The sequence below is a fragment of the Tigriopus californicus genome, chromosome 10 (genome assembly GCF_007210705.1).
Source record: "Tigriopus californicus strain San Diego chromosome 10, Tcal_SD_v2.1, whole genome shotgun sequence".
Lineage (NCBI taxonomy): Eukaryota > Metazoa > Arthropoda > Copepoda > Harpacticoida > Harpacticidae > Tigriopus > Tigriopus californicus.
The window spans coordinates 8,931,381-8,958,389 of NC_081449.1; the positions used below are offsets into that span (position 1 = coordinate 8,931,381).

General features: G+C 41.4%; 2 protein-coding genes across 2 annotated transcripts; both read right to left on the reverse strand.

Moving 5' to 3' along the window:
- Nucleotides 1-965: 965 nt before the first annotated feature.
- LOC131888194 (glucose transporter type 1-like) lies at nucleotides 966-7,323 on the reverse strand. The gene is made up of 12 exons (XM_059236991.1): nucleotides 6,678-7,323; nucleotides 5,984-6,287; nucleotides 5,794-5,889; nucleotides 5,560-5,723; nucleotides 4,674-4,798; nucleotides 4,317-4,595; nucleotides 4,028-4,215; nucleotides 3,739-3,951; nucleotides 3,434-3,637; nucleotides 3,004-3,149; nucleotides 1,569-1,663; nucleotides 966-1,399 (listed from the first exon to the last, which is right to left on the reverse strand). Exons 1-12 carry the CDS (start codon nucleotides 6,929-6,931, stop codon nucleotides 1,188-1,190), a joined length of 2,280 nt encoding a protein of 759 aa, XP_059092974.1. The 5' UTR covers nucleotides 6,932-7,323; the 3' UTR covers nucleotides 966-1,187.
- Nucleotides 7,324-8,644: 1,321 nt separating this feature from the next.
- On the reverse strand, nucleotides 8,645-13,420 carry LOC131888196 (protein obstructor-E-like). Its single transcript, XM_059236994.1, has 7 exons — nucleotides 13,279-13,420; nucleotides 12,618-13,095; nucleotides 12,423-12,550; nucleotides 11,188-11,283; nucleotides 10,061-10,205; nucleotides 9,091-9,255; nucleotides 8,645-8,969 (listed from the first exon to the last, which is right to left on the reverse strand). Exons 1-7 carry the CDS (start codon nucleotides 13,316-13,318, stop codon nucleotides 8,912-8,914), a joined length of 1,110 nt encoding a protein of 369 aa, XP_059092977.1. The 5' UTR covers nucleotides 13,319-13,420; the 3' UTR covers nucleotides 8,645-8,911.
- Between the last annotated feature and the right edge of the window lie 13,589 nt (nucleotides 13,421-27,009).

Consider the following 27,009-nt stretch of genomic DNA (forward strand, 5'->3'; position numbering starts at 1 on the left):
TCGGCCACAGTCCATATTTCTAGAATTCCGTTTTCAACCTTTGGACGCCAACATTACTGATGAAATCAATTTTCAAAACTGTACTGTGAGGGCTTATTCTGTTTAATTTTTCTCGGGTCAGATTTAGTGGGTGTAAAGTCGAACTTTGATTTAACAATATTGTCCGTCAGCGGAGAGCATATACGCGAATATAGTCGTAGTTAAATCGAGACTTGCCTTGAAGTAAATACAGTATTTGGTAAGCAGTAAAAATATCGTCAAATCGAAATTCGTCGTTAAATCGAGATTCGTTAAATTGAAGTTTGACTGTTTTAGGTGTAGTTTAGTCTGTAGCAAAAAGAAATAACATTGATCAAGCACTGCATGCAGAACTGGTTTGCAATCTGATCACATCATTACCTAACAGACAGCAATGAGAAACGATTCGTCGAAATTTTTTGTGTGTAAAGGATTACAACATCCTGAAAGTTTTTTGCCATAGAAATTTTGAATTTTTTAGAAGCACTTGCATGGGTTATCATTCAAAACGTAATAGAAAGTGCTTGACTTAGGCATGTGAACTGCAGGAAATCCAAAGAAAAGTGTAGTCTGGCACCCTAATTTTAGTCTTTTTGTGGAAGGAGAACTAAGTCAAACATCACAGCCAACTCGCATCGCAATCAAATGGCATTTTTTTTAATTTTCGAGTATAGTTGCGCTACAAAACTCATAAAATGTCATGTTTTGGTGCAGTTCTGTCACTTCACTAACCTCTGGGCTTAATGTCAGATTACGGTTTGCTTCAACAAGCCGACAAATTGAAACAGCTGCCAAATTAAGTATATGTAGAGTGCAGGGTGGCTCGGTTGGCTTGGTTCCCCTCTCAAATAGGGCCTGACTCTCTCGCAATGCCGTCTCTTGGCCTTGCTTTGTGTGTGGAGATGCCTTTCTTTACCTTAATTCAAACAGCTTGCGAAATACATCCATCAAGATATTACTTCTTCTTTTATTACCGAGAGATTGGGTTTTTCATAATGATTATTGATATTCACTCAGTACTTTCTTACCAAATATTGAGTTTTTTCTCATGCCAGGTCAATTCTTATGATGTTTTGTTGTACATGGACACTTAAGATTTTGAGCTCAGACATTAAATGAAAGGGCAAGGAAGTATCGACCAATTGAGCGGTTCGATAACTAATTCCTCTTCAAACTATATGTTTATTGGGATCATTGCACTCAGGCAAGGATGGCTCGTACTCATCTTGGACCAGATCTTCCTCGGAGCCATTTTGCGAGCCAGGATTGGAAGACTGTCGCAAATGAACACTGTACTCTGACGAAGGGGTGGCAGATTTGGACACCGGAGAAGAAGGATAACTTTCGACTAAAAGCGGATACTCCTGACTTGAGAGGTTGGCTGAAATAAAAGTAAGATCATGTGAAAGGAGTAGCGCTATGACGACGTCATAGCAGTTTTAAGGAAGCTTAAGACAGGCACAGGACTTTTATGAAAGATTGACCAAGGCAACCCTGAGACGAGATCAGTACAACCCCACTTGTGCTAGGAATGCTTCTTTGCTTCTTACCCCTTGACAAGCCAGGTTTTTCGTTGGGTGACTTTTTGTGCTCGCATCCATTTCCAGGTAAAGGAGGCATATTTGATACGCAATTCATCATCGCTCTGTAATTAACAAGATATGCAAGGCAATTGTTCACTACTTGTTGGTCTTCATGCATAGAATTATGGCCATGTTTGAGAACACATACACACATGTTGTAATGGGATATCACATATCAATCCCAAGTTTAGGGGGTGTATACTAAAACAGTTCTTCTGACTTAAGGTATTTCCCAGAATGGGTTGAGAGTCCTCAAATTGTTCCATTAAACTTTGAGGCACAAGAAAATGTTGGTCCCCCTATGTTCGATACTATTTATCTGGTTTCTAGGTTGCACTTTGTTTCGTTTGTCTCATCCATCCAAGTGCCCTTATCAGTCTAGGGCTTGCAAATTGGGCATCATTTATTAGGCAAAAAAGGATTTTCAAAAACAAAATCTGACGCATTTAGTCCTTTCATGACGTATGACCTTGAGTCATCCGTTATTGAATGACAACGTTTTATGGTTCTTGGTATGATTTAACTTTCTAAACAAATTGAATCTTTACGGCAAAACGTCAGCGATAACTTCGACTTTTGTTTAGATATGCTTATACGTAGGAATTGAAATTCAGTAAAGAAAAAGCATTTTCTTTTATGTCATTGGTTTCATGGGAACAATATTTCAAATTTTACAAAAACTTTAATTCATGGTGTTCCCTTTGATTCCAAATTCGTTGCAAGAAAGAACTACCAAAAGTGTCAGCAAAATGTGTTGTTTTGAAAATTAAATGTCATTAGAATGACTCATTTTTGGATACCTGAGCCGAGTTTATAGAGCGAGGGAATAAGTCTTAGATCGACAAAAGATCGTGTTATATTTCATGACCTGGATCTTTTCCCGATCTAAAATTCACTCCTTCGCTTTAAAAAAGTGGGTTCTAAATACAGTATGAAAAAATCAATCCTCTACTGGGCATTCTGAAAAGGTTCAACGACATCTGAACCACTGTTCAGAACACACCTGAAAGGATTTTGGAGAATAACAAACCCCTTACAAGGGAATTCATTTTCATTGATCTTTTCATTGCCTTTTCCAAAACTTTTCGACGTTTTAGACACGTTTCAGTGGTTGTTTAGTCATTTAGTTGCCTTTCATTTTCAACCTAGCCATCATAACAGGGACTCGAAATAAACAACAAGATCAAATTCGTAAATGATGATACCTCTCGGCAGCCGAGCTCTGTATCAGACATTAACACGGCCCAAAGATTGCACAACCCAGGTGAAGTTTTCGAGTTTCGGAATTAAATGTACATATATAGCACACCCTGCTGTACCGTACATCCATGTACATATATAGCACACCCCTCAAGAGGACCCTGAATAGACACGGATGAAGAATAAGAAACTCTCCTCTTACCTTTGCTTGTTGCCTCCAACGCGAAATAGGGTGGCAATTTCGTCAAATGTCTTGTTTTTTGTCTCTGGGACTTTCTTGTACGTAAAAATCCAAAATATGGCCAAAAATACGCTAAACGGAAGGAATGTGTAGTTTTCCAACGCAGTCTGTGGAAAAAAATGTATAATGGGTGCATACTCATTCAAATCAACGCATTTGCATCGACAAGTATTACCAAACAACAGATTCAAAGCAAGGGATTAGCAATTTCTAAATCTCAAAAGTTGACTTTTCGACAAAAGTGGCTGGCTCTCTGTTATCGAGCACAAACAAGGAATTGTGAAAGAAGTGTAGAGGACTTGAACAATGCCCACTTGAGCGGATACGTTTGGAAGATTATGTATGACTTATGTACGTACATATATAGCCATAGCGTTCCTGTAGCCGTTACCTGCATGGTGGGGAATCCAATTCCCACACAGAAATTGGCGCACCAATTGATCAACACGGCTACCGACATAGCTGCTGGTCGTGGGCCTTGGGAAAACAATTCGGCAGTGATCATCCACGGGATAGATCCTGGACCCACAGCGAAGAACACCACATAGAATAAGGTGGAAACGACCGAGAGCCACCAAATCCAGGCTACCAACTCCTAAGATCAATTCCAAAAGTCAATACAAAAGTGTTGGCCAAAGACCGGACCTGAGTGTTGATTGACTGTCGGTGAGGGCCTCCTAAAATTTACGCACGTACCTTGACCAAAAATGATATGGTTATAAAAATCGAAAAGATGAACATCCCACCCAATCCGTACAAATGTAAGGTTCTTCTTCCGCTTCGATCCATTAAAGGGATAGACACGAGGGTCATCAAAACCATAACGCTGCCAATACCAATGGTGGCTAATTTGGCATTAGATTCGCTTAAACCCGTTGTAATAAACAGATTGGTGGAGTAGTAAAAGACCTGTGCAGAGTTGATTGAGTGAAAGAGTCATGAGTTTCCATAGAGCTTCAAGATATTATTGCATGACAAATCTTACAGCATTTATCCCAGATAACTGTTGAGAGAGTTGCATCACTACAGCAATCAGCAATGGAAGACGCAAAGAAGGTGATCGAAGAAGTTCGCACACGTTGATCTTGGCTTCCGCACGCTGAGCTTGTTCTTCGGTTTTCATCTCGTCAATGTCATCGTCAATATCTTTCGAATTGCGCAATTTTCGAAGTGCTACAAGAATGAGAGCAACAGAGGCCAACGTTTGATTTCAAACTTAAGTAGGCCGCCGAGCCCGGTCCGACACATTATGGTGTATTGTATGCGGGACATACCTTCTCGGGCTTGATTTTCCTTTTGCTTAGTGATGAGCAAATATCGCGGAGATTCCGGACAAAACGGCAAAAGGCAGATTTGAAGTAGCGATGGGAAAACGGCAATGCCCAGAAGAAACGGCCACCCACTATTGGTGCCTAAAAGCGACTCGATGCCCAAGATCTGCGAAATGAGCAAACCCACCGTGACGGCCAACTGGTTGATGGTGCCCAGGCCACCTCTCAAGGTCAGCGGGGATATCTCTGAGATGTACATGGGTACCAAGGAGGTATTCAGTCCTAAGTATCCAAAGCACCGCACCGTGAACGTGTGAACAAGATTCGTTGGACAACTTGTTCCATATGATCATCCCTTACCGCAGTTCATTCCAATCACGAAACGACCTATTATGAGTAGTTCATACGATTCGGCATACTTGGCCATTCCCATGGCTATGGCACCACCCACGCCAAAGAAGTTGTTCACTAACAAACCTCCTTTCCTGTAACAGACAGAGGTAAGAACAGGGCACTTGACTCTAATAGTAAGAGATGATTCCGAAGGTTGAGATGTTTCCGTTCTTTTCTTACCGCCAGTGGCGGTAAGCAAGTAAGCGATTTGGCTTCGTTACGACTGACTGCTGGGACTAGTTATTTTTTGCATTTATTACCACCATCATGAACTGAATCATGAATGTTATAGTTTTGAATCAAAACATAGGCACCAAGGCACATGTTCTATTTAAAAAAAAGAGAGAATAATTACTTGCCCTCCAGCGATTCCTTCAATTATAAAGTCAGTAAATCAACGAAAGTGACCGTCTAAGGCTTGTGAGCAAAGCTCTATATCTACTCGATGCAGTGATCAGCTCCGTCGATTTAACGACATTGAAGTAATTGAAACATAGATATTTGCCAAGCAAGCAAATGCCTGCCTTGGTGCCTACGTATGTATTGCTTCAAAAATGTAACACTTTTGATTTAGACCATGGTAGTAATAATACAGGCAATGACTACGTTTCGGCTCAAACTAGTCCCAGCAGCCGTGAGCAAGCCAAACGGCTCATGGCGTTATTTTTACCGCTAGGAGAAACAAAAATCGGAAACATCGAAACCTTTAAGATCATTTGTTATTCCAGCAATCCCCAAAATGCTTTGAACTTAACCTCAAGCCTCAACGAGTTATCTCTACTCAGTCAAGAATTCACTCAGGCACAAAACTAGCATTATTGATGGACGTCCGTGTTTTGATTTTGACACTTACCTGCCAAATTTGTTGGCAATGCATCCGCCCATGAATCCGCCCATCATCCCTCCCAAAGCAAAAATGGCCACAGCGATGGCATACAGAAAAGTCGAAGCTTCATAAGTCATATTCTCCCCGTCGTATCGCTGACGATAGGCGAATCGAATGAATTTTTCGATCACCTAAAAGACACATGACAAGTGTTGGTCGCTTGAGCAGGTAGCACCAAGAATCTATGAGAATTTAGCATACCGATTCAGGTGCATTAATCACACCCGTGTTGTAACCAAATTGGAGCATGCCCAAAACCGCCGAAAATATGCTGAATCCAAGGACAAAGGTCAATCCCTGTTAGAAAGAAAGAGTCAAAGAAAAAAGTCATCCCTCCTGTGTCGCTTGAATGCTTTTCAATGGCAGACAAAAGATTAGACAGGGTCCCGACCTGTTCCATTAATTTAGACTTCCGCCGTTCGCTATCGCTCTCCATGCGATCCAAAGAGTCTCGAATGTCATCCAGTTCCTCCTTAACGAATTGTACCGAGTCGATTTCGTGCTTGATGCACATCATGTCTTGCTTCACTTCATAGACCTCACTCTGACAGTTCTCCAAACTGCGCGTGAGCTCACTCAATTGGCATTGGATTTGGTCGAGGGTGAAGTTGGGCTCAATGGCAGCAAAAATGCCCGGATTGGATTCCATTAACTTGTGATTAAAGTTCAGGCTCATCAGGTCCGCCTGTCGATGTCTGAGAATCAAACGAAAACATGGCATTCATTTTTGTTATGTTCAATGTCGCAAATGGCGGATTAGATTCTGATGGACCGCCATTGCTTGGTGGACTAATCAGTTACAAATAAGAAGATATGTCCAGAAACTTTCCCCTTTAGTGAAGGTCCATTTCTTTACGTTATTTTTAGAGCTTAGATATTTCATTCACATCAATACATTCCAGTATCATGTATTTGCAGACCCTGATATCTCCTCTCTTGATGGGCCGGAAAAGGCTCTTGGTGGAAATTGAGTGGTGAGTGTCCTTCCATTGATCATGATCATGAAAGTTCATTTACTAGCAGCCGTTCTCAGTGGCACGGCTATTCGATACCCACAGCCATATGAACATCCCTCGCTTACTTACCCATGGGGATAATTGGGTACGTTGTCAAAGTCATCCTCATGGTGGCCGTATCCGTTGTCTGAATTCTCTTGCGAGCAAGAGCCGGGATCCGGGGCATATCTGAACACGCCACTGGCACTCCTTCGAACTAAGCTTCCACCGTCTTCATTGGCACTCAGGATTGCATCTCCCACTCCCCCCACTACGCCCATGGCGTTCGACCGCTGACTCGGGGGGTAGGAGGCGCCCATCTTCATATCCTCAGGATCACTCATCTTCACACCAGACTTGAAGGTCTGGTTTGGTCTCAAGGTGATGAACCAGGATCCAAGACCTATTTATGCTTCATGCCATTGACGCCAATTCACTTCATCTGTGACAGAATGAATGAAAACCGAGACAAGCAAGGAAGTAAGCAGGGAGGAAGGCAAGCAGACAGACGAACGATAAACCACGAACGACAAACAGTCAGACGGAGTACGAAGAGCACGAACCACACGAACTGGGCCAAGGGCCAAACCAGGCCTTTCCCCCATTGGCCGCCTGGGTTCTGGCACCAAATCTAAGCCTTGATCGATACTGAAACCAGGCTCCTTTCTCACGACTGGCCTCAAGGCCGAAGAGATGAAGGCGTCAGAGGGAAGAAATGCACGTACACTTAGGAGAGGAGGATAACGAACGGCACGGCATCTCTCTTTTGAGGTTGTTTCAGCGGCCAAAATTCACTGCCCCCTAATCAGTTCAATTGCCAACTTTTTATGGCCACCTTTTGATTTGGCGTTTATTTTATTCCATTTCATTACTTTGCTTTTAGCTAACTTACAATTATTAGGCTTCGGAGCAAAGAAGCCTAAAAAGGTTTCCAAATGAAACTAAAGTGTGACGAAAGTTCTAAGAACACGACTTTCATCGTGTAACATGAGTTTGACATTGAGTGTTAAGCTGGCCGATAAGAACTATTGCCACATTTCATAGTCTGCGATTTTTTATTTTCTCACAGACTGACTAGCACGCTGCATTGTTAGAACAGGTTCAAAGTTGTGGCATGCAATGACCAAATGCTGGCCAAGAATTGGGTGGAGGTGTTGGAGCTTTGAAAGCCTGATATTTTGAGGCCAAATTTCATGGAAATGTAAAACATTCATGTGACTTTTTCTGTAAGTTTTGGATCCCTTTACATTTTGGTTGTCAATAAACACGATGAAGCTCCGGTTATATCGTAATGCAAATGCCAAGAAATATAATATGCCTTTTCTATGCCATAAATATCAGTGAATATATTTCACTTTTTTGAAGCAGGTAGAAAAAAAACTCTGAAAATAGTTTGCAATACAACTCAAACCTTACTAAGAGCCAATATTTCACAATTGTGATGCCATTTTGGCAATCACAACGTTAATCCAGCTTAATCTTGAAATTTGACAAAATTATATTAACCATGAATAAAAATATAGCTAGTAGGTAGAAATTAGTTACTGCAAAAGGTGACAAATTTGAAAATTGAACTGTCACATGTATTTCCGAATGTCCGGAACCCGTTAGCCTCAAAAAGTAGCCCTGATTTTTTTCCGTCAAACCAGAGTAGTTTTTTTCCCAAACTTAACTTTTTGAGTTACGAGGTGCTTTCACTTTCCACGTTTTCGGGGAACCTTGAATTTAAAATTTGATTTGATCCCATCACTACTTATGAAAGCGGCCTCGAAACGCGATGATGATGAAATGCGGTGAGTGCTAGGATTGACACTGTTATTCTGTAATGAAACGGACTCATTTTTTAAGTGAAGCTATAAGTATTGCAGCCCGCTTACTTATATTGTCTGTAATATCATGTGGAAAGAATTGTCGGAAAAGGCAAGAAAATGCCACAGGACCTAGAACTAGAACTAGGACACTGAACTAGAAGCACCATTTAATCTTTTCTATTTGCAGGACACGTAGAACATCGGTGTGAAATTAACCAGGGCGATAAAGTAAGTTAAACAGCTGAGTTCACGAAACCACTTGTTTTATTCATAAATTTACTTTGGTCTCAAAATATGTAATATCGTATATTTGTAAAGTGTCTGATCCATCCAGGTTGCTTTGAAACAAATACGTTCAATGGTTGATAGTCATGAAACAAAGTGTTTTTGTTTCCTTGTTCTCATTCTTCCCTCACGAAAGAGTCAGTGTGAAACTGTGAGGGCCTCACACAAACACTGGTCGATTGTTGGAAATTCAGGGGGAGTGACTCATTTCGCCATAAGGATATAAGGTTAATAGTATTCTGGATAGTCCTCTTCAGTGGCCAGCTTTTCCTCCCAGAATGTCTCGCTGAAAATAGAAGACAGATGGTCGGTCAGTCACACACGCGTACCCTCCAATAAAGGTGGGCCATTCATTCAAGAGTGAAGCCTGCTAATCTGCCGACGACACGGTTCATCTTTTTTCTTACCATCCCGGGACAATTTTTGGATCCGAGCAATGACCAGTCTCGTGATTGAACACCTTCTTTCGAGGACAGGCTCCTAATCTCGGCTGACCATCTCTGAGGCATGTGAAGAACTTTTGACAATCTAGGGGATGAGGCAATCGGTCGTGGTTGCCAAAACGCAGTTCTCTGAAACATGATGTAACGAACGTTGCAGTCAACAAGCATTCATTCAATGAGAATTGGCAATTCCAGCTTGATTTTACAAATACTGATAGAGATTTGCCTTCAACTTGTTCTCAAAAATATAGATGAGCGCAATTTTCTATGAGGGGACATATTTCCAGGTTCACACTTCTTCCTGGCGCCTCTCAAGGGAACTTTGAGAAGCTAATCCTCACCCAGAGACAGAGACCCAGTCTGATACGGACCGCAACCCTGTGTCTCGATGTCTTTTTTCCAGTATTCGATACAACGACGATGTAACATGATAACTGGCTTTCCTGGCAAGGTGAGACTCACCCCATCGATCCGAGCACCCAATCACGAAAAATTGAGAGGCTCGGATGAGTCACTTTTGTTTCATAGTGTCCAAAAACATCTAACAGATTGCAACACAAGAACACGTTTTTCCGGTGTGTTATCCCAAAAGGTGAACTACGCGTCTTTATGTATGTTTTTGGGGGAAAGGGTTTTGCATTGATATTTTCAATTTTAGTAAGAGCAGTTTTCGTCAACGAATGTTGGTTAGGTCGTTCAAACCCATTTTTTTAACCAGCTAGATGGCGCCACATTTCAGGCCTGTTAGGTTATTTCATAATCTCTTTGTCCGAACCATTCATTCATTCATTCATTCATTCAATGGAATCCAATGATAATGATATGGCAAATGAACAAAGATTCAATGTGGAGAGCAAATTCATAATTAGTACAGCTCTGTTTTCGCGTTTTTTTACGTAAAAATCTGCACTCGATACTAACTCTTGGTACTTACTCTTCGAGGTCATATTGTGGACATTCAAATCCGAGGAATTTCCCCGCCGCACATTCTGGGCGATTGGATTGGTCAGGGGTTGTGCAGGCATCAATATTAGGATCAAATATCACACCCTGCGGACACACTTGCAGATAGGACATGCCTACAATAACGAAGCACTGGGTTAGTAAAGGAAACAACTTCAAGAAATATAATGCCAGACCAGCATTGATTTGCCGCTAGTTTTAAACGGTCTGTATGTAAATATGAAACTTTTGGGCAGGGAGAATGTCATCTGAAATATAGGTTTTTGAGGACAATATTTGTACAAATGCAAGATATCAACAGAATGAATCAAGTTTGCAAGATAAGAATCTTTTTTCAAACGAAATTAAAGAAAGTCACACAGCATATTCGAGGTGCGAGTTAGGAGTTCTCATAATGTATCATCTTGAGGAAAGAACACGAAGACTTCAACCATTACTGATTATTCTAAGAATGAAAGTAGAGGGTGATTGAGAGGCCTCGGATTATTCTAATTTCAGATTCATTTTGTTTTTGAACGAAGTTTTGTCGTGGAAGAAATTGTTTTAGAAACATTCAAATTTAAAAACACATGGCATGTTAAAACTGCACAAGGATCTGGACGGTATCATTCGGCATTCAGACTTTTCGGAGACTTGGCAATACTAAACAAGATCTGCGGGTCTTGTTCTGTCTATTTGTAAATGTCAAGTGACCCCTTTAAAGAAGGAAACCACGGAGAACATATTAGGTTTGCTCGGGAAAAACCTACAATGGGATCGATCCTTTTGGCCTAGAAAGAGCTGGAGTGCGAGTGAAAATTCCGAAACAAAGTCTTTTCATTCTACCCGCCAAACTGTTAGTAAATGATGTTATAATTCTTTATTCATATCTAAGAAATAACTTTAGTTAAAAATTGCTGCAACGGCCCAAAGGCAAGCCGCAAATCAATTGGTGTAAAAGAGGGGACCCAAAAGAATGGAAAAATAGTTTTAGAGAACGAAAAATGTCTGCATAAGAAAACAGGACGAGACCCCCCGTGGTCGAATTGTTTCCTTAAAATCTTCAACCAATTTATGCAAGGAAAACTAGTACACTTAGAAGTTTCGAGACTAACTTACCTCCTCTACAGTCCCAAAATTTTTGGCATGATTCATTGGCAGGAAAAGCAAAGAATCCATTGGCTCTTGGACAATTCTTTGAAGGCTGTGGTGTTTCTATACAAGGTAAGAGAAGGGCAAAAACTCAATGACAGCTATTGACACTCACCAACAGAAGAAGAAAATTATCTCATCTCGTTCTTCAATTCAGGTGGAGCACGAGCAAAAAGTTTTAAATTCGTGTCGCTTTCGAATCGTTGTCTCTTTTCGCAAAAAAATATAATTTGAATTTGATGTATTTTGATTTGTCTAAACACCAATTGATCATCTGAGATGCATGCAAATCCACTTAAAAAGAGAAAGTAAGCAAATGTGATGTGATGTTTTTGACACTTGGATTTGGTTCTTCTTTTGACGATCAAAGTGCCCGCCACTGGAGAATCAGTTGAAAAAGCGTAGTTCAACTTTATTCTATCAACGTTTCGATGAGAAAGAGAAACAGGATTCAAATAGGTTTTTCTCTATTTTTATGAATTTTTCAAAAATCTAACTTTATTTTGGGGAAAAAATGTGAATCATGAAAAGCGTCGCAAAATCATATTTCTAACCCAGAACTGTCAAGTCGGGATATCATATTGATAATGAAATGTTAGCTGAATACTCTTCCCACTAGCAATGGATCCCCTAAAATGAAGTGTAATTTTATTTGGAAATAGAAAATAACTATAAATTTGCTCTCTAATGATAAAACATGCTCCATTTGCACTTGAAATCATTGCTCGCCATACAATCTACGACAAGTGCAAGTCGGAAAAGCAGAAAGAGATCGTAGGCCTGGCAGGACGGGGTCAATGAAGCGTTTTCTTCGCCTCATTCAAATGAGTTTTGTTTACAATCGAAAAAATATCCTACACTCAATACCAACCAGGGTTGCCACAAACCCACATTTTTATCAACACAAAAGTTGATACGAAATATACCCTAGACAAAAATCGAATTCTGAAATTCATTGGAATTTTTTATTCAACCATCACCTCAAAAGCATTTTTGCTCTTTTTTCCCTCGCCTTCTCGACACTTTTCTTGCCCATTTTTATCACCTTTTCATTCGAGACCTACTAATTGCCCATGGAGGTTATGATAAATCATAAACCAGTCACACTTTGAGGCTAACCCGGAAGCACAGACTGCAACATATCCACACGTTTCAAACTCCTGTAGATTATAATAACAAGGGTTTCGTTTCCTTGAACTTACGCAGTTCTGGTCGGCCAGTGCAGTTCACTTTTGTGGGGTAATCGCAGTTTTCGCTTTTGATATCAAAGGCAAACCCATCAGGGCATAGCTCCTCTTTTTCCTCGCCTTTGATATTGCACTCGTAGTATCTGTGGATGAATCATTAGCCTAGTTCAGAAGGCACTGGTCCCTATTGTCATGGTGGTCTATTTTTACTTATCACACTGGACCGGATCTGGATTACGATATGATTCGGATCTGGGAGGACATTGGTATTCGGGCTCAACCGGCTCAAAAGGCTCATACTCATCGTAGTAATAGGCGTCTTCTTCTTCTTGTTGTTGCTGTTGTTTGCGTTGTTGTTCGCGACGACGCTCTTGTTGCCTTCGTCGTTGCTGTTGTTGTCGTTGTCGTTGTTGCTGCTGTTGTGGTCGAGGCCGTTGTTTCCGACGTGATGGGGGCGCTTTCTCGCTAGTGGGTGGATTTTTGTCTTTGATGTACTCCTTCCAAGCCGTCACCAATTCGGAAAGGTCAAATGACGCCGCATCCACTTGTGCGGGCTCTTCAGTTTCATAATAATCGTAGGAATCTTCGTAATAATATTTGTCTTCAAGGTTGGTGTTGGCGTTGTCCCCGGTTGGAGCTGGTTGTGCGACGACCCCCCTCTCGAAGAAAGTTCCGCACAACGACCAAACTGGATGCAAGAGATGAAGCGGCTGGTCAGTGTGAAGCAATTGTGAATTACGATTGATTTCAATGCAGCAATGCAGTCATTGATTTTTCCCCAATTTTGGCTCCGAAATCGATACCCAGCCAACACGACAGCGACCACCGAGAGGCCATCCATCATCACAATTAGCTAACAATGAGGTCTTACCTGTCAAAAGCGATGCGAGAATGAATGCTTCTTTCAACATTCTGTCTACAACTACAACCTCAGCTGATTTCTGTTGGCCAGTTTGTCAGTTTGAGTGAGATAAAATAACCTGTGTTGGTTACCTGCTTCTACACATGTCCTTGGCTCTTGGATTTGACCAATCCAATGGACAGTTGAGTTTCGGTCACGTCGAGATGAGATTGAAATTGGACAATATGCCCTGGCGTCACGACTGCAAAAGCACCAATACTACTACTACTACTACTTCTACTACCACTACCACAACGACTACCTCTGATGCTACTCCAACTACTGCTATTTCTACTACAACTACGAAGACGACGAAGAATGCTCGTGCTAACTCTTGGTACTACAATACAGAGCTAGGGTAGTTGCCATAGCAGGTACTAATGGCAGTTTCTGATCTCATTGTTATACCACACTATACTGGATAGGACAATGTTAGGAGCGCATGGAACATTTGAACATACCAATGGATGGAAGCATGGTGTGATGAACAAATGGACAAATCAACGTTAGGGCATGGAATTGAGATGGCAAGGTCTAATGTCTCCTGCTATTTGAGTCTCTGGTTTTGCCAATGGTGAAGGACCATACCCGGCCATACCATCAGACTTCCAATAGAGTAAGAACTACGTAAGCATCATCATTGCCCACATCAGTGCAAATTCTTGGTTGGGGTGGCGGCAACCAATTGCTTCTGCATGAGAAGCGTAGCTAATATACTAGTGAACCAGAAAACCTCAATAGTATGTCGTAGGTACACTTCTTCAGTTGAGTTTTTTGCAAGGATTCCGTTGTGTTGGCTATCAACTTTCTGAAGTCCCTTTAACCACGCTCAGTCACATGCAAAGGCTTTTCATACATAGGGATGCGCATTACCTCCCTGAGGATCAATTTACTTTGAATTGGTATATTAATTATACTATACAGTGGTTGGGGTACGATCGTTAGGATAAGATGTGTGTAATGAAAGAAGAGTGCTCATTCAACTTCAAGGATGACGAAATACATGGACGTAGAGGCTTTCGGCGAAAGCATTACTTCCGGTTTTTTGTTTGTCACTAACTTTGCGTATGACAATCTGATGCCTAAATAAGAATTTTTCGAACAATTGAATGATTTGTGAAGAACTGAGGGCATTTCAAGACCTACTACAGTTCTTGTTTTGAGGCACGAACCCGCGTCACCACAACCGTCGTTTAGGACGATTGTGGCGTCAATTTTTCTTTTGAATGACTCGCGCTAGCACAAAGACAGTGCCAAATTTTAATTGACTATTATTCGTCAACCAAAGCCCCAATCGAGCAGAAATTTGCCTAACTTACAAACCTAATTAACGTCACCGAGAAAAAAAAAATCAGTGACATAACTGCTATCTGATGAAATGAAAATGCGGAGCTGAACGCCTCGACAGAGAGGTCTCCATGTACTAGACATTTCGTTCCTCTTGCTGTGGCCCATGCGGTCAATGCACTACCGGTGTAGGATTGTCAGCAACCCACCAAGCCCAACACTGCTGCAGTTGATGTTACAGTCGGAAATGTCTCTTCCATCTTTCAACGACGCTGTAGTACTTGGTTACCAGGCGAATCAAAAATGGGCAAGGTCAAGTCAGCAATGGGAAGTAAGATGACATTCCGCATTTTTGCTTCCTACTCTTTTAAATCAAGGATTTTGTTAAAAAGTGGAAATAGAGTTCTAAGAAATTACGTACAATGAGTGAATGAGTGAAGGAAGACCCCGGCGCAAGAAGAAATGATCAAGCATGAAATGGTGGCCAATGTTGATATCCAAAAGAATATTCCATTTAATAGCCAGAGTTAACTCCCAGTGGAATCGTAATATTTAGGTCAGGCAAAGATTTGCAAATAGAAATGACCTCTATTAATAACAAAATTGCACAAATAGTCGAATGCGGTTCAATGCGTTCATTCTTGAACTTGAAAGTAGTCAGTTTAACGTGTCACTTGTACATACGTAGATATGCAGATTGGCTTGTCGGGCGGGTCACAATGAGGGCCTTTGCTCTCAAGGTGTCTGATTTGAAGCGGTAAAATTTGCCAGGGTTTCACAGTGACCTATGTATGAATTGGTCTCAGAATGCACCAGGTCACGATTTTGAGTGGATAAAAGTGATTGATCACTGCGCTTTTTTTGGTTGACCCTTAGCTCACCAGTGGGTGGCACGACGTCATAGGCAGATAGTCGTCGTAAAGGAGGGGGTCAATTATCTCTTAGAATATTGATTAAGAAAGAACTCTCACTCTTTCATCAAAGTGACACAGGTTGTTACGTAAGTACGACGATTGACGACCTCTCAAGCTGCAAAGCCCTTGGTTTCCAGACTGGTTACCAGCCTGGCTACCAGCCTGGCTACCAGCCTAGTTCCCTTTAAGTGCTTGAGCTCTTGGAGCAGTCAACCCTACGTTCTTGCGACGTATAAGGCCCCTCGAAAATCACCTTTGGTCATTTCCGTGAGGACCCAATCTGTCCGAGATTGGTATCGTCTGCTGTTACGGAGTTTTTTTCCTTGAAAAAAATATACCTTTAGACATTGCGATCCCCTGGTAGGTAGAATCAATTCCTTCTGGAAGGGCACCTTTCAAACATGAAAGTGCCTGACACAGGGTTGGACCAAACAGCGTGTTTGCCTTTACAAAAACCCAAGTAGGAGATGGGACTGTTCATAGCGCATAATAGACACAATGAACATAATGGACATTGTTCCTTTGCCATATTCTAGCAACTCTTTGGCTCATTCTTTGGTCAAGCAACGACGATCGAAAAGAGAGCCATATTTGTGTTATAAATTTTCTTCAAGGTGGGGAGCACGTAACGAGCGTATCTCAATTTCTAAATTCGGGGAAACGATTCTGGCAAGGTATGAGCATTCATCTCCCATTGCTGCGACAAGTTCCCGCAATAGGGAATACACTATATCTCATCCTGGAGCGCATTAATCGCATCCAAGCTCAGTCCAATTTCGACCCACGCACGCTCAAGCGGAGGCCCTCAAAAGCGGGATGGGATCGTTCGACTGGAAGGAAAGGACACCATTTTTACGAGTAAAGGTGGTGACGGTTTGAGATAGCTTTTTAAAAAAGGCCTTCGAGAAAAAAAGGGCAAGGTAGCCTCCCACGGCAAGAAAAGATGCCTTCAAATCCCTCGACGTGAGAGAAATCTAATTCTCTCACTCAAGAAGGTGGAGAGGAGTCGTCTACCCAAGTACAAGCATCCACTATTTGTTAACCCAATGAATTTCTCTCTTATCGAGGATGGCCAGACTGAAAAGACCAATATCGGTCCAACACACCGCACTAGTTCATTATTTGCGAGTTTGGCCACCCCTCAGGGTGGTTAAAGTCTATGTTGTGCAGGTCATCTCTGAAATTCTCCATGTGCCTCCGGAAAACTGCAAATCTGCGCATAAAAAGGGCACCCTAAGAGAACCCGTGTCTTGGGACAGAAATCCATTGTGAAAATTTGGTTATTATAACGTGGAAATAAGTCTCCGAAGGAGCGAGAAGCAGCCCTTTGACCACCCTGCCTGACACTACCGGTGGTTCGGAACTTATTGCCTGTGATATTAAGTGCTGGCATCTTACCTTTGTCCTTTTCAACAGACTCCCATTGCCTTGCAAACAAATTTGAGGATGTCTTAAATTGCGTGATCATAACCACAAACTTCAAGAAATATGGACAGCAAACGATCTTCCCGCCAAATCGGCCTGCTCTTGGTCATAGTAACTCTGAGCCACTTTTCGAATTAAGGTAATAGAATAAGAAACGTAGATCTCGTCAATTAAAGCTAGGTCATTTTCGTATCATTTACTTGTAAAGTACATCGTTTCAAATTTATCTTGTCAAAAGCTAATGTGACTGATCAAAAGCAGACCGAAAATTCGAATTTTATGTAGTGTTTATTACATAACTTTAACCATGTCCCCAAAGTTTCTTAAGCATAGATTTGGGATAAGATGAACGGTTTAGGAGATACGAAATTTTAGCTTCTGTTCGCAGTCCACATCTCTAGAAGTCTGTGTCTTATCCTATCTTATTCCGATGACACGAAGCTAATCCAAGGACACTAAAGCTCTATAGAGTCCCTGGCTAATCATGGGTAGAAATGGCTAAGATTGCTCCCTTCCCGAAAAGGATCCTCATTCCATTTGAAAGTGAGTCGTCGAAAGCAACACGGAACTAAATTAATCCAAATCCCAGGTCATGTCCCATTGCTCATCGACCTCATCCTCATTGTTCAGACAAAGGTGCATCAAATATTGAATTTTTCTACTGCGCCAAGGAACCAGGTTTGACGATCCAAGATAATGGAAAATTCAATGTTCACCTCAGTGTGAGGCCAGCTTCAGGTAGTCAGATGGCAAAGTGGACCTTATGCACCTTCAAGACAAAAGGTACAAGTGATAAAATACCCTTTAAAGTTTTGACAGAAATACCAAAACACATCTTTCGAACATCGAAAATTAAAATGAACAGATTTAGTTTTATTGCTTTATGAAATTCTAGCCCACATAAAAACATGCATGCCACAAAACATTACGTATAACAGTTGAAGATGAAGATTGGGAGCACTCTTAGTAAGCACTTACTTATATATCGAGATACGATCTAGTGATCCGTTGCTTAGTTATACAGGATTTAATGGTCCAATTTTCACCGCTTTAGACCCAACATGCCACGGTTATATCAACCTAAATTCCCAAAGAATTATTTTGACCATTTGGGGACAAAAACATTTCTTCACAATTTTTAACCATAAAACCAAAAACCGAGAATTTTCGATGAAACTGAAAAGTTTTGGTCATGTTTAGGCGAAATTTTGAAGAAATATTGGTTGGAAAGAAATTAAGGGCTACTTTGGCGGTGTCTGACAATAATTACTTCCCGTCAAGGCTTTATTTGACATTGAACCTCAAGTTTTCATTAAGAAAAACTATTGAACACATTCAGTAGTGCTTTGATGCCAATGAGCTAATTTTAGCCTTAAGTCAATAGTAATAATAATAATATCTTTATTGCGACTCTTAGTCATGTCATGGCGTAAAAATATAAAGGAAAGACATTATACAGACTGTAAAATGTATAATAGAAACATGCCAAAAATGGTTAAAGCAATAAAATAGTTGACGAGACAGTGATACCCCAGTGAATTTGACTAGAATTGGTTCAGTGCACATGAAAAAAGTGAAGACGGTGAGAGCAGACAGCACAGACACAATTAGGTAAAGGTAGAAGGCTAGTCAGAGAAGCGACACTCACGAGATTTCTGAGATTTTTTTTGTGTACGATGGGGATCGGCTTTGAACACATTTCAGGGAGCCAGTGAGTTGATGGCTCGTTTGTCTGCTTTGGTTGAAACTGCGTAACGCAAGAGAAGTCGATCAGCCCGATATCCAAATGTAAAAGTAAAAAACTACCAAAATGTGGTCAAAGCAAAGTCTCAAGTGGCTTGGTTAGAGAAACTTTTCTCTGACAAGCCCTCTAGGCTCTAGGTAAAGGTAAGTGCTGAAATTCTTGTTCATTGGAGAGAAGAGGATGAGCCAGATTGACCAAGTCTTTTGTTAACTCTCACCGTTGATGGCATTGGGCCGGGAGCAGGACAAAGGTGCGTGACCGGCAATACTCTAAAGGGATGTCGGGCCAAGGACAATAAGGTGTTAGCAAGTCTTTGACCGGGAAGGACAACTTGTGTCCGGACATCACCACCGGAAAGGTCAGGTTCCCAACACTGTTGGACACTAACCTTACCAGTCCGATAGTGAGGGGCTCAGTTTCGCATAGAAAATGTGACCATGCAATGTTGGCATATTGGGGCACGCACAGGTATCGTTTGAGGAACTTGGTGAAGGTGGCATCGGCGGATTTGAGGGCGGATTGGGCGGAAATGGGAGCCACAGGTAAAGGCCGTAGAGGAAAATTGGAGTGATGTAGGTTCGGAAGAACTATTGGAAGAGGAAGATTCTTGATGGGAAGTCTATTGCAAATGTATCCGATACTGGCCCTGGCTTTGACTACTAATGATTTGAGATGGTTGGTGAAGGAGAGTTGAGTTGAGAATGTGAAACAGACAAATTAAATTATTGACGATTTCAATCGGACTATTGTGGACATGGAAAGAGGTGGGAGGTAGACGACTTTGTGTAAAATCATGGCCTTTGTCTTGATGGTATTGACTTGATGGCCGTTCTCTTGGCAATAACCGTGGAGTGGATTGATGACATTTTGCAATTCCACGGCTGAATCAGTCAAGAGAACCAGATCGTCTGCATATTGGAGATATTGTATCATAAAATGGTTAATGGTGGGGCCTTGGTGTGTGAGGCTTCGGGCAGGTCGGATACATAAAGATTGAAAAGGATTGGCGATAGGGGATCCCCCTGGGGAAGGCCAATGGAAGTGAAATAGCTGGGGGATTGGTCCTCACCAGAACGAATGAAGCATCTGAGTCCCGCACAGATGTTGGCCAGCAGGACACAGATTGGACGCGGAACTCCCCACAGTTGGAGTTTGAGGAATAACTGCGTTCGGTCCACCCTGTCGAATGCTTTGGAGAAATCCAAACAGTATCCATACACTCTCCTCTTATTGCTGATGTTTGAGTGCACAATTTCATAGAGGAGAGTAGCTGCCATGGTGGTTGAGCGGCTTCTCTGGGAACCGAATTGGCACTCGGGAGGGATATCCCTATCCTCCGCCAATCCGGAGAAGCAGGCAGCTAAATTTAAGAGGGTGGATATCATCTTCAAGAAGGGGTTCTCCAGGGCAATTGTCCGATGGTTGTCTGGAATGTCCCTGGGCCCCTTCTTATTAATGAAGATGATGGCTGACTCCATCCATGCTAGTGGGAAGAAGGAAGAATGGAGGGCGAGGCTAAAGGGTTCTTGGAGGAGTGGCTGGGCTTGGGCCCGGAAAAGTGAAAGTTGGAAGGGAGAGAACCCTGATGTTGATACTCCTCATCTTCTTGAAGGCCACGTCCATCTCGGGATCCGTGAAGGGTTGCAAAAGGGGATGATATTTTCTGCGTAGCCCTGGACCTCCTCCACTATTGCTTCTGATGTTGATGCAAACAATTCTTGACAATGGAGGAGGAATCTATGCACAGGAATCTCCGAGTTGGTGGCGGGCTTTTTGGCACATTTGTACAAGCCCTGGATACTGGACGGGGCCGATGAAGAGAGCAGGTTCACCACTTCCAACCTTTGGTGGGCTGACTCGGCGATCCTCAGAGACTTGTGATACGCAATTCTTGATATCGCATATTGCTCACAAGTCTCTGGTATTTGGCTCGTTTTGGCACTTCGCAGTTTTTGGAGCATTTGACCCCTCAGCTCTCGATGGTGGGGGCTGAACCATGGGGTCTTGAATCCTCCTCTCCTCCTCTGCACTAAGGAGGACTCTTTGAATGCTTGCGAGACGATATCATCATATTCCGTGGTTGACCGATAGTAAACGCCAATGATGGTGAAGCCTTGGGCATACGCAGCTATGTGATGAGGAGAGGACGTTTAGTAAACATAGAGCTCCAACCCACCGCTGGGCCGACTACGCCCAACAGGCTTCCTGGCATGGACCACGAAGCCCTGTTTGCCAGGAAAGCAACTCTCGTGTTTCTCCTTGGTGACCCACGTCTCGGATAAGAAGGTGAAGGCGTGTCCTTGGATCTTATCGGGATACCGTCCAACTCCAGCCCTGGTGAGAAAACCTTTGGAGAGAGGGTAAAAGAGGGGGAGGAGGAACTGTGGCCGCCATCTAAGCATACGATCTAAAAGATTCGTTAGGCTCATTACGACCAGAAGGGGGATTAGGAATACAAAGTTTGGGCAGAGAGAGGTTAATAGAATTGAGGATGAGGATGGAGGAGAGCGACGGGAACAAGGGGAGGAAAATAGGGAAGGAGGTAGGAAAGGGGGGGATAAGTCTGTTGAGAGACTTGACAATGAGTTGAGACAACTGTAGTCTCTTCCTCCTAGTGCCCCAGAGATGGGCCTTTGTGCATCTGAAATTGAGGCATACCTTTTGCTTCAATGACCTCATGCACATGAATGGGTGAAATGAATTGCGTTTTCTACAGAGGGCTTCTTTGACTTCAATTTTTCTCAGTCAGTTCAGTAACATTTATTGAAGTCAAATATAGCAATATCATGATTGATTCTAGGATATTTTCTGAAAAAGCGCATGCAAGTTTGCACTCAATATAAAATAAAAGTTGACATTTATTAAGCATTATTGTTATTTCTTATAGTATGTCTTCAAATTCTCATTATATAATTACTTATTTTGCTGACAATTTATACAAAAATGTAGCGAAATAAGAATCCATCATACAATTGAATCTCTCGCATATATTCTTTTTCCTTAAAATTGTCTGATTGATTCAGAAATCATCTAGTGGACATGTGATGAACTATTCAAGTCACGTTTTCAAGCCAAATACTTGAACTCCCATGGTAGGGGAAATTAAATGTTTTTTAGCTTTAGGCTACTTTCATTTCGCTACTTCCCATTTCAGATTTTTTAGAATCCCTTCAAAATTTCCGCCAGAGTCTCAAAGTTCGGGAAAATTGAACCAGGAAAAGCTATGACGATCTAGAAACTGCCTTAGAGAAAGCATGGTTCCATACCTCAGAAGTGATTGAACGGCTGTGTTGGTGCCAAATCGAGATATTAATGAATTTGAAATGGGCCACCTTTTATCTACCAAAAATCGTAATTGCTGCCAACTTAAAGTTAAAGATTACATTATATTTCAAAACTTGGCTGCCTTTTTTTTGATTGCGGGCTTCGCCCGGACAACAAAGCCAGCCATAACACCGTCCATTTCTAAATATCGGTAGGTAGTTTGCTTTTCCGTTTGTTGGTGAGGTTGGTGTCTAATGACGCGCTGCCAAAATATGTGGTGTGAAGTATTCATAACAAAAAACTGGACCAATCGTTTGGGGAATGATTTAATACATTCATGCGCTAACTGAAATGTTGATGTGTGCATCAAATTATTTATGTCAATAATAAGCAAACATCCGTGTTTCTAACAGATCCTTGAAATGTGTAAGATTTAGGTTTTATACATTACTGGCGCAATAATGATGAAATATAACTTCTTGATTATTAAAGCAATGATAAGTGAATGATGCCGAGTAATATGGGATGAGAAATATCATTTGACCATGGGTATTAAACACGCGATTGTCGATATCACGAAAACAGGGATTTTCTGAATGCTTGCATGTATGCCGTTTGTTCCAAGGCATGGCATGACGAAGGGGGCCGTTTGTGGAGGGGGAGAAATCGATCAACAGCTGACGCATATTGTTTTGCTGGTAAGCGAGCAGTGTGTAGCTAACTTCGGCGTCATGAGTCATGAAGAGGTGTTTCCATCCCACTTATCGCCACTCGGACATCCATCCAGACTTCCAAAATCGAACGACAGACGTACTCAATCGACTGCAAGTCTGGAGCAAAGGTCACACTCGTATTTGGGTTGGCGACATTCCCTCGCTTATTCGCAAGACTTCAAGGTGAAGATCGTAAAAACACCCTCAGAAAGGTTGATTCTCTCATCAAGTGGCTATTGTTTTGATCGAAGGCCTCATCCGCGGATGGAAACGCCAATTTCCCAAACTCAATTTCGAACTTCAAACCAATGTATCCAAGCGGTCATAAATGAGAAAACCCAGTCGCTCTTATGGGACGAACATGTTTCCCACGTAACATCTGTGATCCAACACTCAAAAAGCCGATTATGCCGAATTTGGGTTGAAAGCAGTTTTCTTGATTGTCCCCAAAAATAATGTGATTTGCGAATAAATATGACTATTTTAATGCAAAAAAGGCCTTTGAAGCTTGGGAATCGTGATAAGACCACAATTTTTGACTTTTTGCTCTTTGTTCTATTGCCTTCCTCACGTAAGATTAGAAAAATCTTACATTCCCTCATCAGAGTGCCCTTTCTTCATGGGCTAGAGGAAATGTAATCCCTAGTGGTCTCAAAATGAAAGGTTATACTTCGTCTATTTTGCTCCTTTCAATCTCTATATATATTTGGTCTACCAACGAATTTGAGTTGGCAGACCGAGCTAGTCCCTCAATGTAGGGTTGATCTGGAATGCTATCTAAAAGATTGCCCAAGTCTGACTTGAAAGATGCAACGGGATCAACAAGGCCTATGTATTCCCTACGAATATTTGAGGGCAGCAAATTGAACAATGAAGGTTCCCGAGGAAGAGGAGAAGTGGACTTCATTGTTCGAACTAGCCTGGATTCTCGACGGCTTGAAGGTGCTCTCAAAACGCACATTAAGCCTCCACGGTCACTAGAATTGACCCTAAATCTTGGGTTGGGACAAAGCTCTTGGATATTTTTGAAAATATGCAGTATCAGATACCTTTTGTACCTTCTCTGCACCCTCTCAAACTCTCCCAATGCGAGAACTTTTCATTCCTGTGATGTTCCTAGAGAAACAAACATCTTTGGAAATGTTTGACTCACTAGTTCGACCTTTTGCAAACCTGCTGAACTCATTGGAGCCCAAATGGGTGAAGCATAGTCTCAATGTGGCTGAACAATCCAGTTGTACCGTACAGAGTTAGCATCATGATACGGCCGATAAATCCAACTACACGTTTGTAAAGCTTTGAGTCAAGGAATCTGCCCTCCCCCACGTTGATGATGAAACTATTCAAAGGGTCCTAATATGGATGGGCAGTTGCATATATCTTCTTTCTGATCTTAACCATCGCAAAAATATTGAGATTTGGCGAGTAAAGGAGCCATATGCCCTGAAGCCAAAGGTTTACGATATTTTTCAAGTAGAATTTCTGGGTCTTGGCGGCTCTGTGGGCGGAACTCCATCTAGCTGTCACACAAATCTAAGTTTTTGGGTAGCTGGCCTTGATTCACGTCAGCCATGAAACTAATAGACACTCTTTGTGAGCCAAAATTTTATCCCGTGTGCCTTCATCAAGTTTGGTGTGCCAAATTCTTTTTTTGTGTGCTTCCTGTCCCTTTTCTTTGTGTACCCTTTATCCACGCGTTTGCCAATTTTTTAATCGGTGTGTTGTTCAAAGACTTTGTTGTGCTTTATTCTGTTTTTGCTGTGCTCGTTTGTATGTATTATTTATCGCAACCTCCCGTTCAAAGGAAAGTGGCTCGTTTTAAATTACAAACTTGGGATCTCTTCGAACGAATTTGGTATTTAATTCCGTTCAGTGTGATCAAGGGATGGTCCAGCTAACATATACCTTCACTTGTTTAAGCATTAGACCTTTCCCATTGATGCACCCTAATTCAAGTTAAGAACATTATAACACCGTATTTGTTCAACAATTTTAACTACACAATTGATTTTTTGTTAAATATAAATTTCTATGGAATTAGCTCCAAAACACATTCGCTTAAATGTCTTGGAAAAACAAATTATATTAATTTTGCTCATCTTGCATTACATATTTTCAGATTACTTGGTCATTGTTACAAATGGCCTCTAAATGGCTACTTTTGAGCACGGAATTGCCCTCCAATGCCGCTAGGGATCTGTCAAAGCTGCTGCTAGGCACTCTCTGAAGTATTGTATAGTCCTTAATGGTAACCGAATGACAATTGACTCATTGAAGCGGGAAAGGAAGATGACGTCATCGTCAAATTTTGAGAGATCACTCCTACTTTTGAGGCTTCATATCTCTTTGCTGAGGGATTAAATTGAAGGTTCAGTTCTTTTATCCATTAAAGGAATCGTTCATGCAGGTAAGCATTTTTATAAACTGTCTAAGTTTCACTCATTAACATGCATAAAAACTAATTTTAGAAGAAAAAAAGCCGTTTTGCGGCTGATTTTTTTGTGTTCTAAAATTTCGTATTTTTGCAATAAACTTTTTGAAACCTTAGAAACTGATTTTGTCCAATATTGAGATTTATATCTTGGATTTTTAGTACCTCTACTATTTTGAAAAGTGCCCCAATGACCTCCCCAAATTTGTGCTGCTTTTCATCGTGCAGCTGCTACTTCAATGTGTCAATACTGGTCAATACCGTCAATACACAGAGATTCCGCGTCAGCTAACATCAAGAAATGACGTAAGAGTTGCCATTTTGGCTAATTATCTGCGTCTTGCCGTGGCTCTAGGATAACGAGACCTGGACACCGGATTTTGGACAGAAATGGTATGGCCAAACTTGCACAAGAAATTTTATGCCAGGGCAAATTAAATCAACTTATACAGGACTAGCAATAATGTGCACCAAAAATGACGCTACAACGTGGCTTTGGTTCAATGCTTAGTTTGTTTCTGGCAATCTGACTTTAATCATGACCAAAAATCGCTATTCTGCGGTTTTCTAGAGTGAACTATGTGGGCTTCCTAGTTTAGCAGCGAATCTCTGCTTGGCTTAAGCTTGCCCAAGTTCTAGTAGTACTTGGCCAAGCCAGGGACGGCTACCCAAGCAGTCCCTGGCCAAACTTTGCTTGTAAGTTAGTATAACTTGAGTGTCTGTGATGAGTGATGACTTGCTACTTGCCCTTTTCCCGTCAGTACTCTGAAGTATGCATCAGACTAGGGTGGCAACATGAGGTTGATTCAGGCCGAGTTTGAGTTATGATTACATTCAAGGCATTTTTTATATATTTGCTTTTATTTTTCAGGGGCTTTTCTAACCGTTGCAGGGAATATCTTCTACAGTACTATTAAATTGAAAGGATATCTTTCGTTGATTTTTCACCTTTTAATCTTTATATGATATTTGGTCTGACAAAGATTTTGAGTTGGTAGACTGAGCTAATGCTTGAATGTAAGGTTGATCTGGAATGCTAGTTAGAAATTTGTCCAATTTTGACTCGAAAGATAGCACTGGATCAACAACGCTTACCCATTTCCCTATGAATATTACACGGAAGCAAATTGAACAATGAAGGAGCCCAAGAAAAAAAGCAAATTGGACTTCCTTGGACATCACCTAACATTAATATTATCGAATAATATCTATTATGTTTTTAACCTAACCTTACTTCACCTAACCTGAGCTAACCTAACCTGATGACCTAACTGGATTGCCTGGATTTCGAAGGCTGGAAGGCGCTCTCAAGATGCACGTTAAGCCTCTATGGTCACTGCAATTGACCCTCAAACTCGGGTTGGGACAAAGCTCATGAATGTTTTTGCAAACGTATAATATCAAGTACCTTTCAATTTTTCTCTGGATACTGTGCAATCACAACCTTTCAAGCCTCTTCCAAAACAAGAGCTGTGGCATATCCTCGATGTTCCTAGTGAAACATCTTTGGACTTATTAGGGCTAGGCGGCGTTATATCTCAAAATGTAAACAAAGGCTGTCATTTGTTGAAAGAGCGGACAAGCAAAGTCAAACAACCATTCCCCGTCAAAGTAAAGAGGCAAAGGAGGGAAATTCAAACTGAACAGAATTCGCCATTTCTTAGGTCAACATTTTGGATATTCCAGGCAACTATTTTTATGTTTTATATTCTTTAAACTTGATGACAACCAGGATATTAAAAGCTTTAAATTGCCCCTACGGTTGATTTTACAGAAGTTCATCGCTTCTTTTCTTCAATGATCATCAATCAAACGAAAATGAATTATTAAGATTAAAAAACCCAAGATTTCACCTAACGTAAGTCGTCTAAAAATTGGGCAAAAGCAAAGTTAATCACTTTTGGAAAATGATAAATTTTTGAA

Bases quoted from the DNA above. Each gene is read 5' to 3' on its own strand.
- LOC131888196 (XM_059236994.1), bottom strand. From the start codon at position 13,318: ATGTTGAAAGAAGCATTCATTCTCGCATCGCTTTTGACAG. The intron at 13,096-13,278 runs GTAAGACCTCAT...TCTTGCATCCAG, and splicing joins TCTCGCATCGCTTTTGACAG to TTTGGTCGTTGTGCGGAACT. The intron at 11,284-12,422 runs GTAAGTTCAAGG...TACCTTGTATAG, and splicing joins CACTGGCCGACCAGAACTGC to AAACACCACAGCCTTCAAAG.
- LOC131888194 (XM_059236991.1), bottom strand. From the start codon at position 6,931: ATGAGTGATCCTGAGGATATGAAGATGGGCGCCTCCTACCCCCCGAGT. The intron at 4,216-4,316 runs GTATGTCCCGCA...TCATTCTTGTAG, and splicing joins GGAAAATCAAGCCCGAGAAG to CACTTCGAAAATTGCGCAAT. The intron at 3,952-4,027 runs GTAAGATTTGTC...AACTCTGCACAG, and splicing joins AGTTATCTGGGATAAATGCT to GTCTTTTACTACTCCACCAA.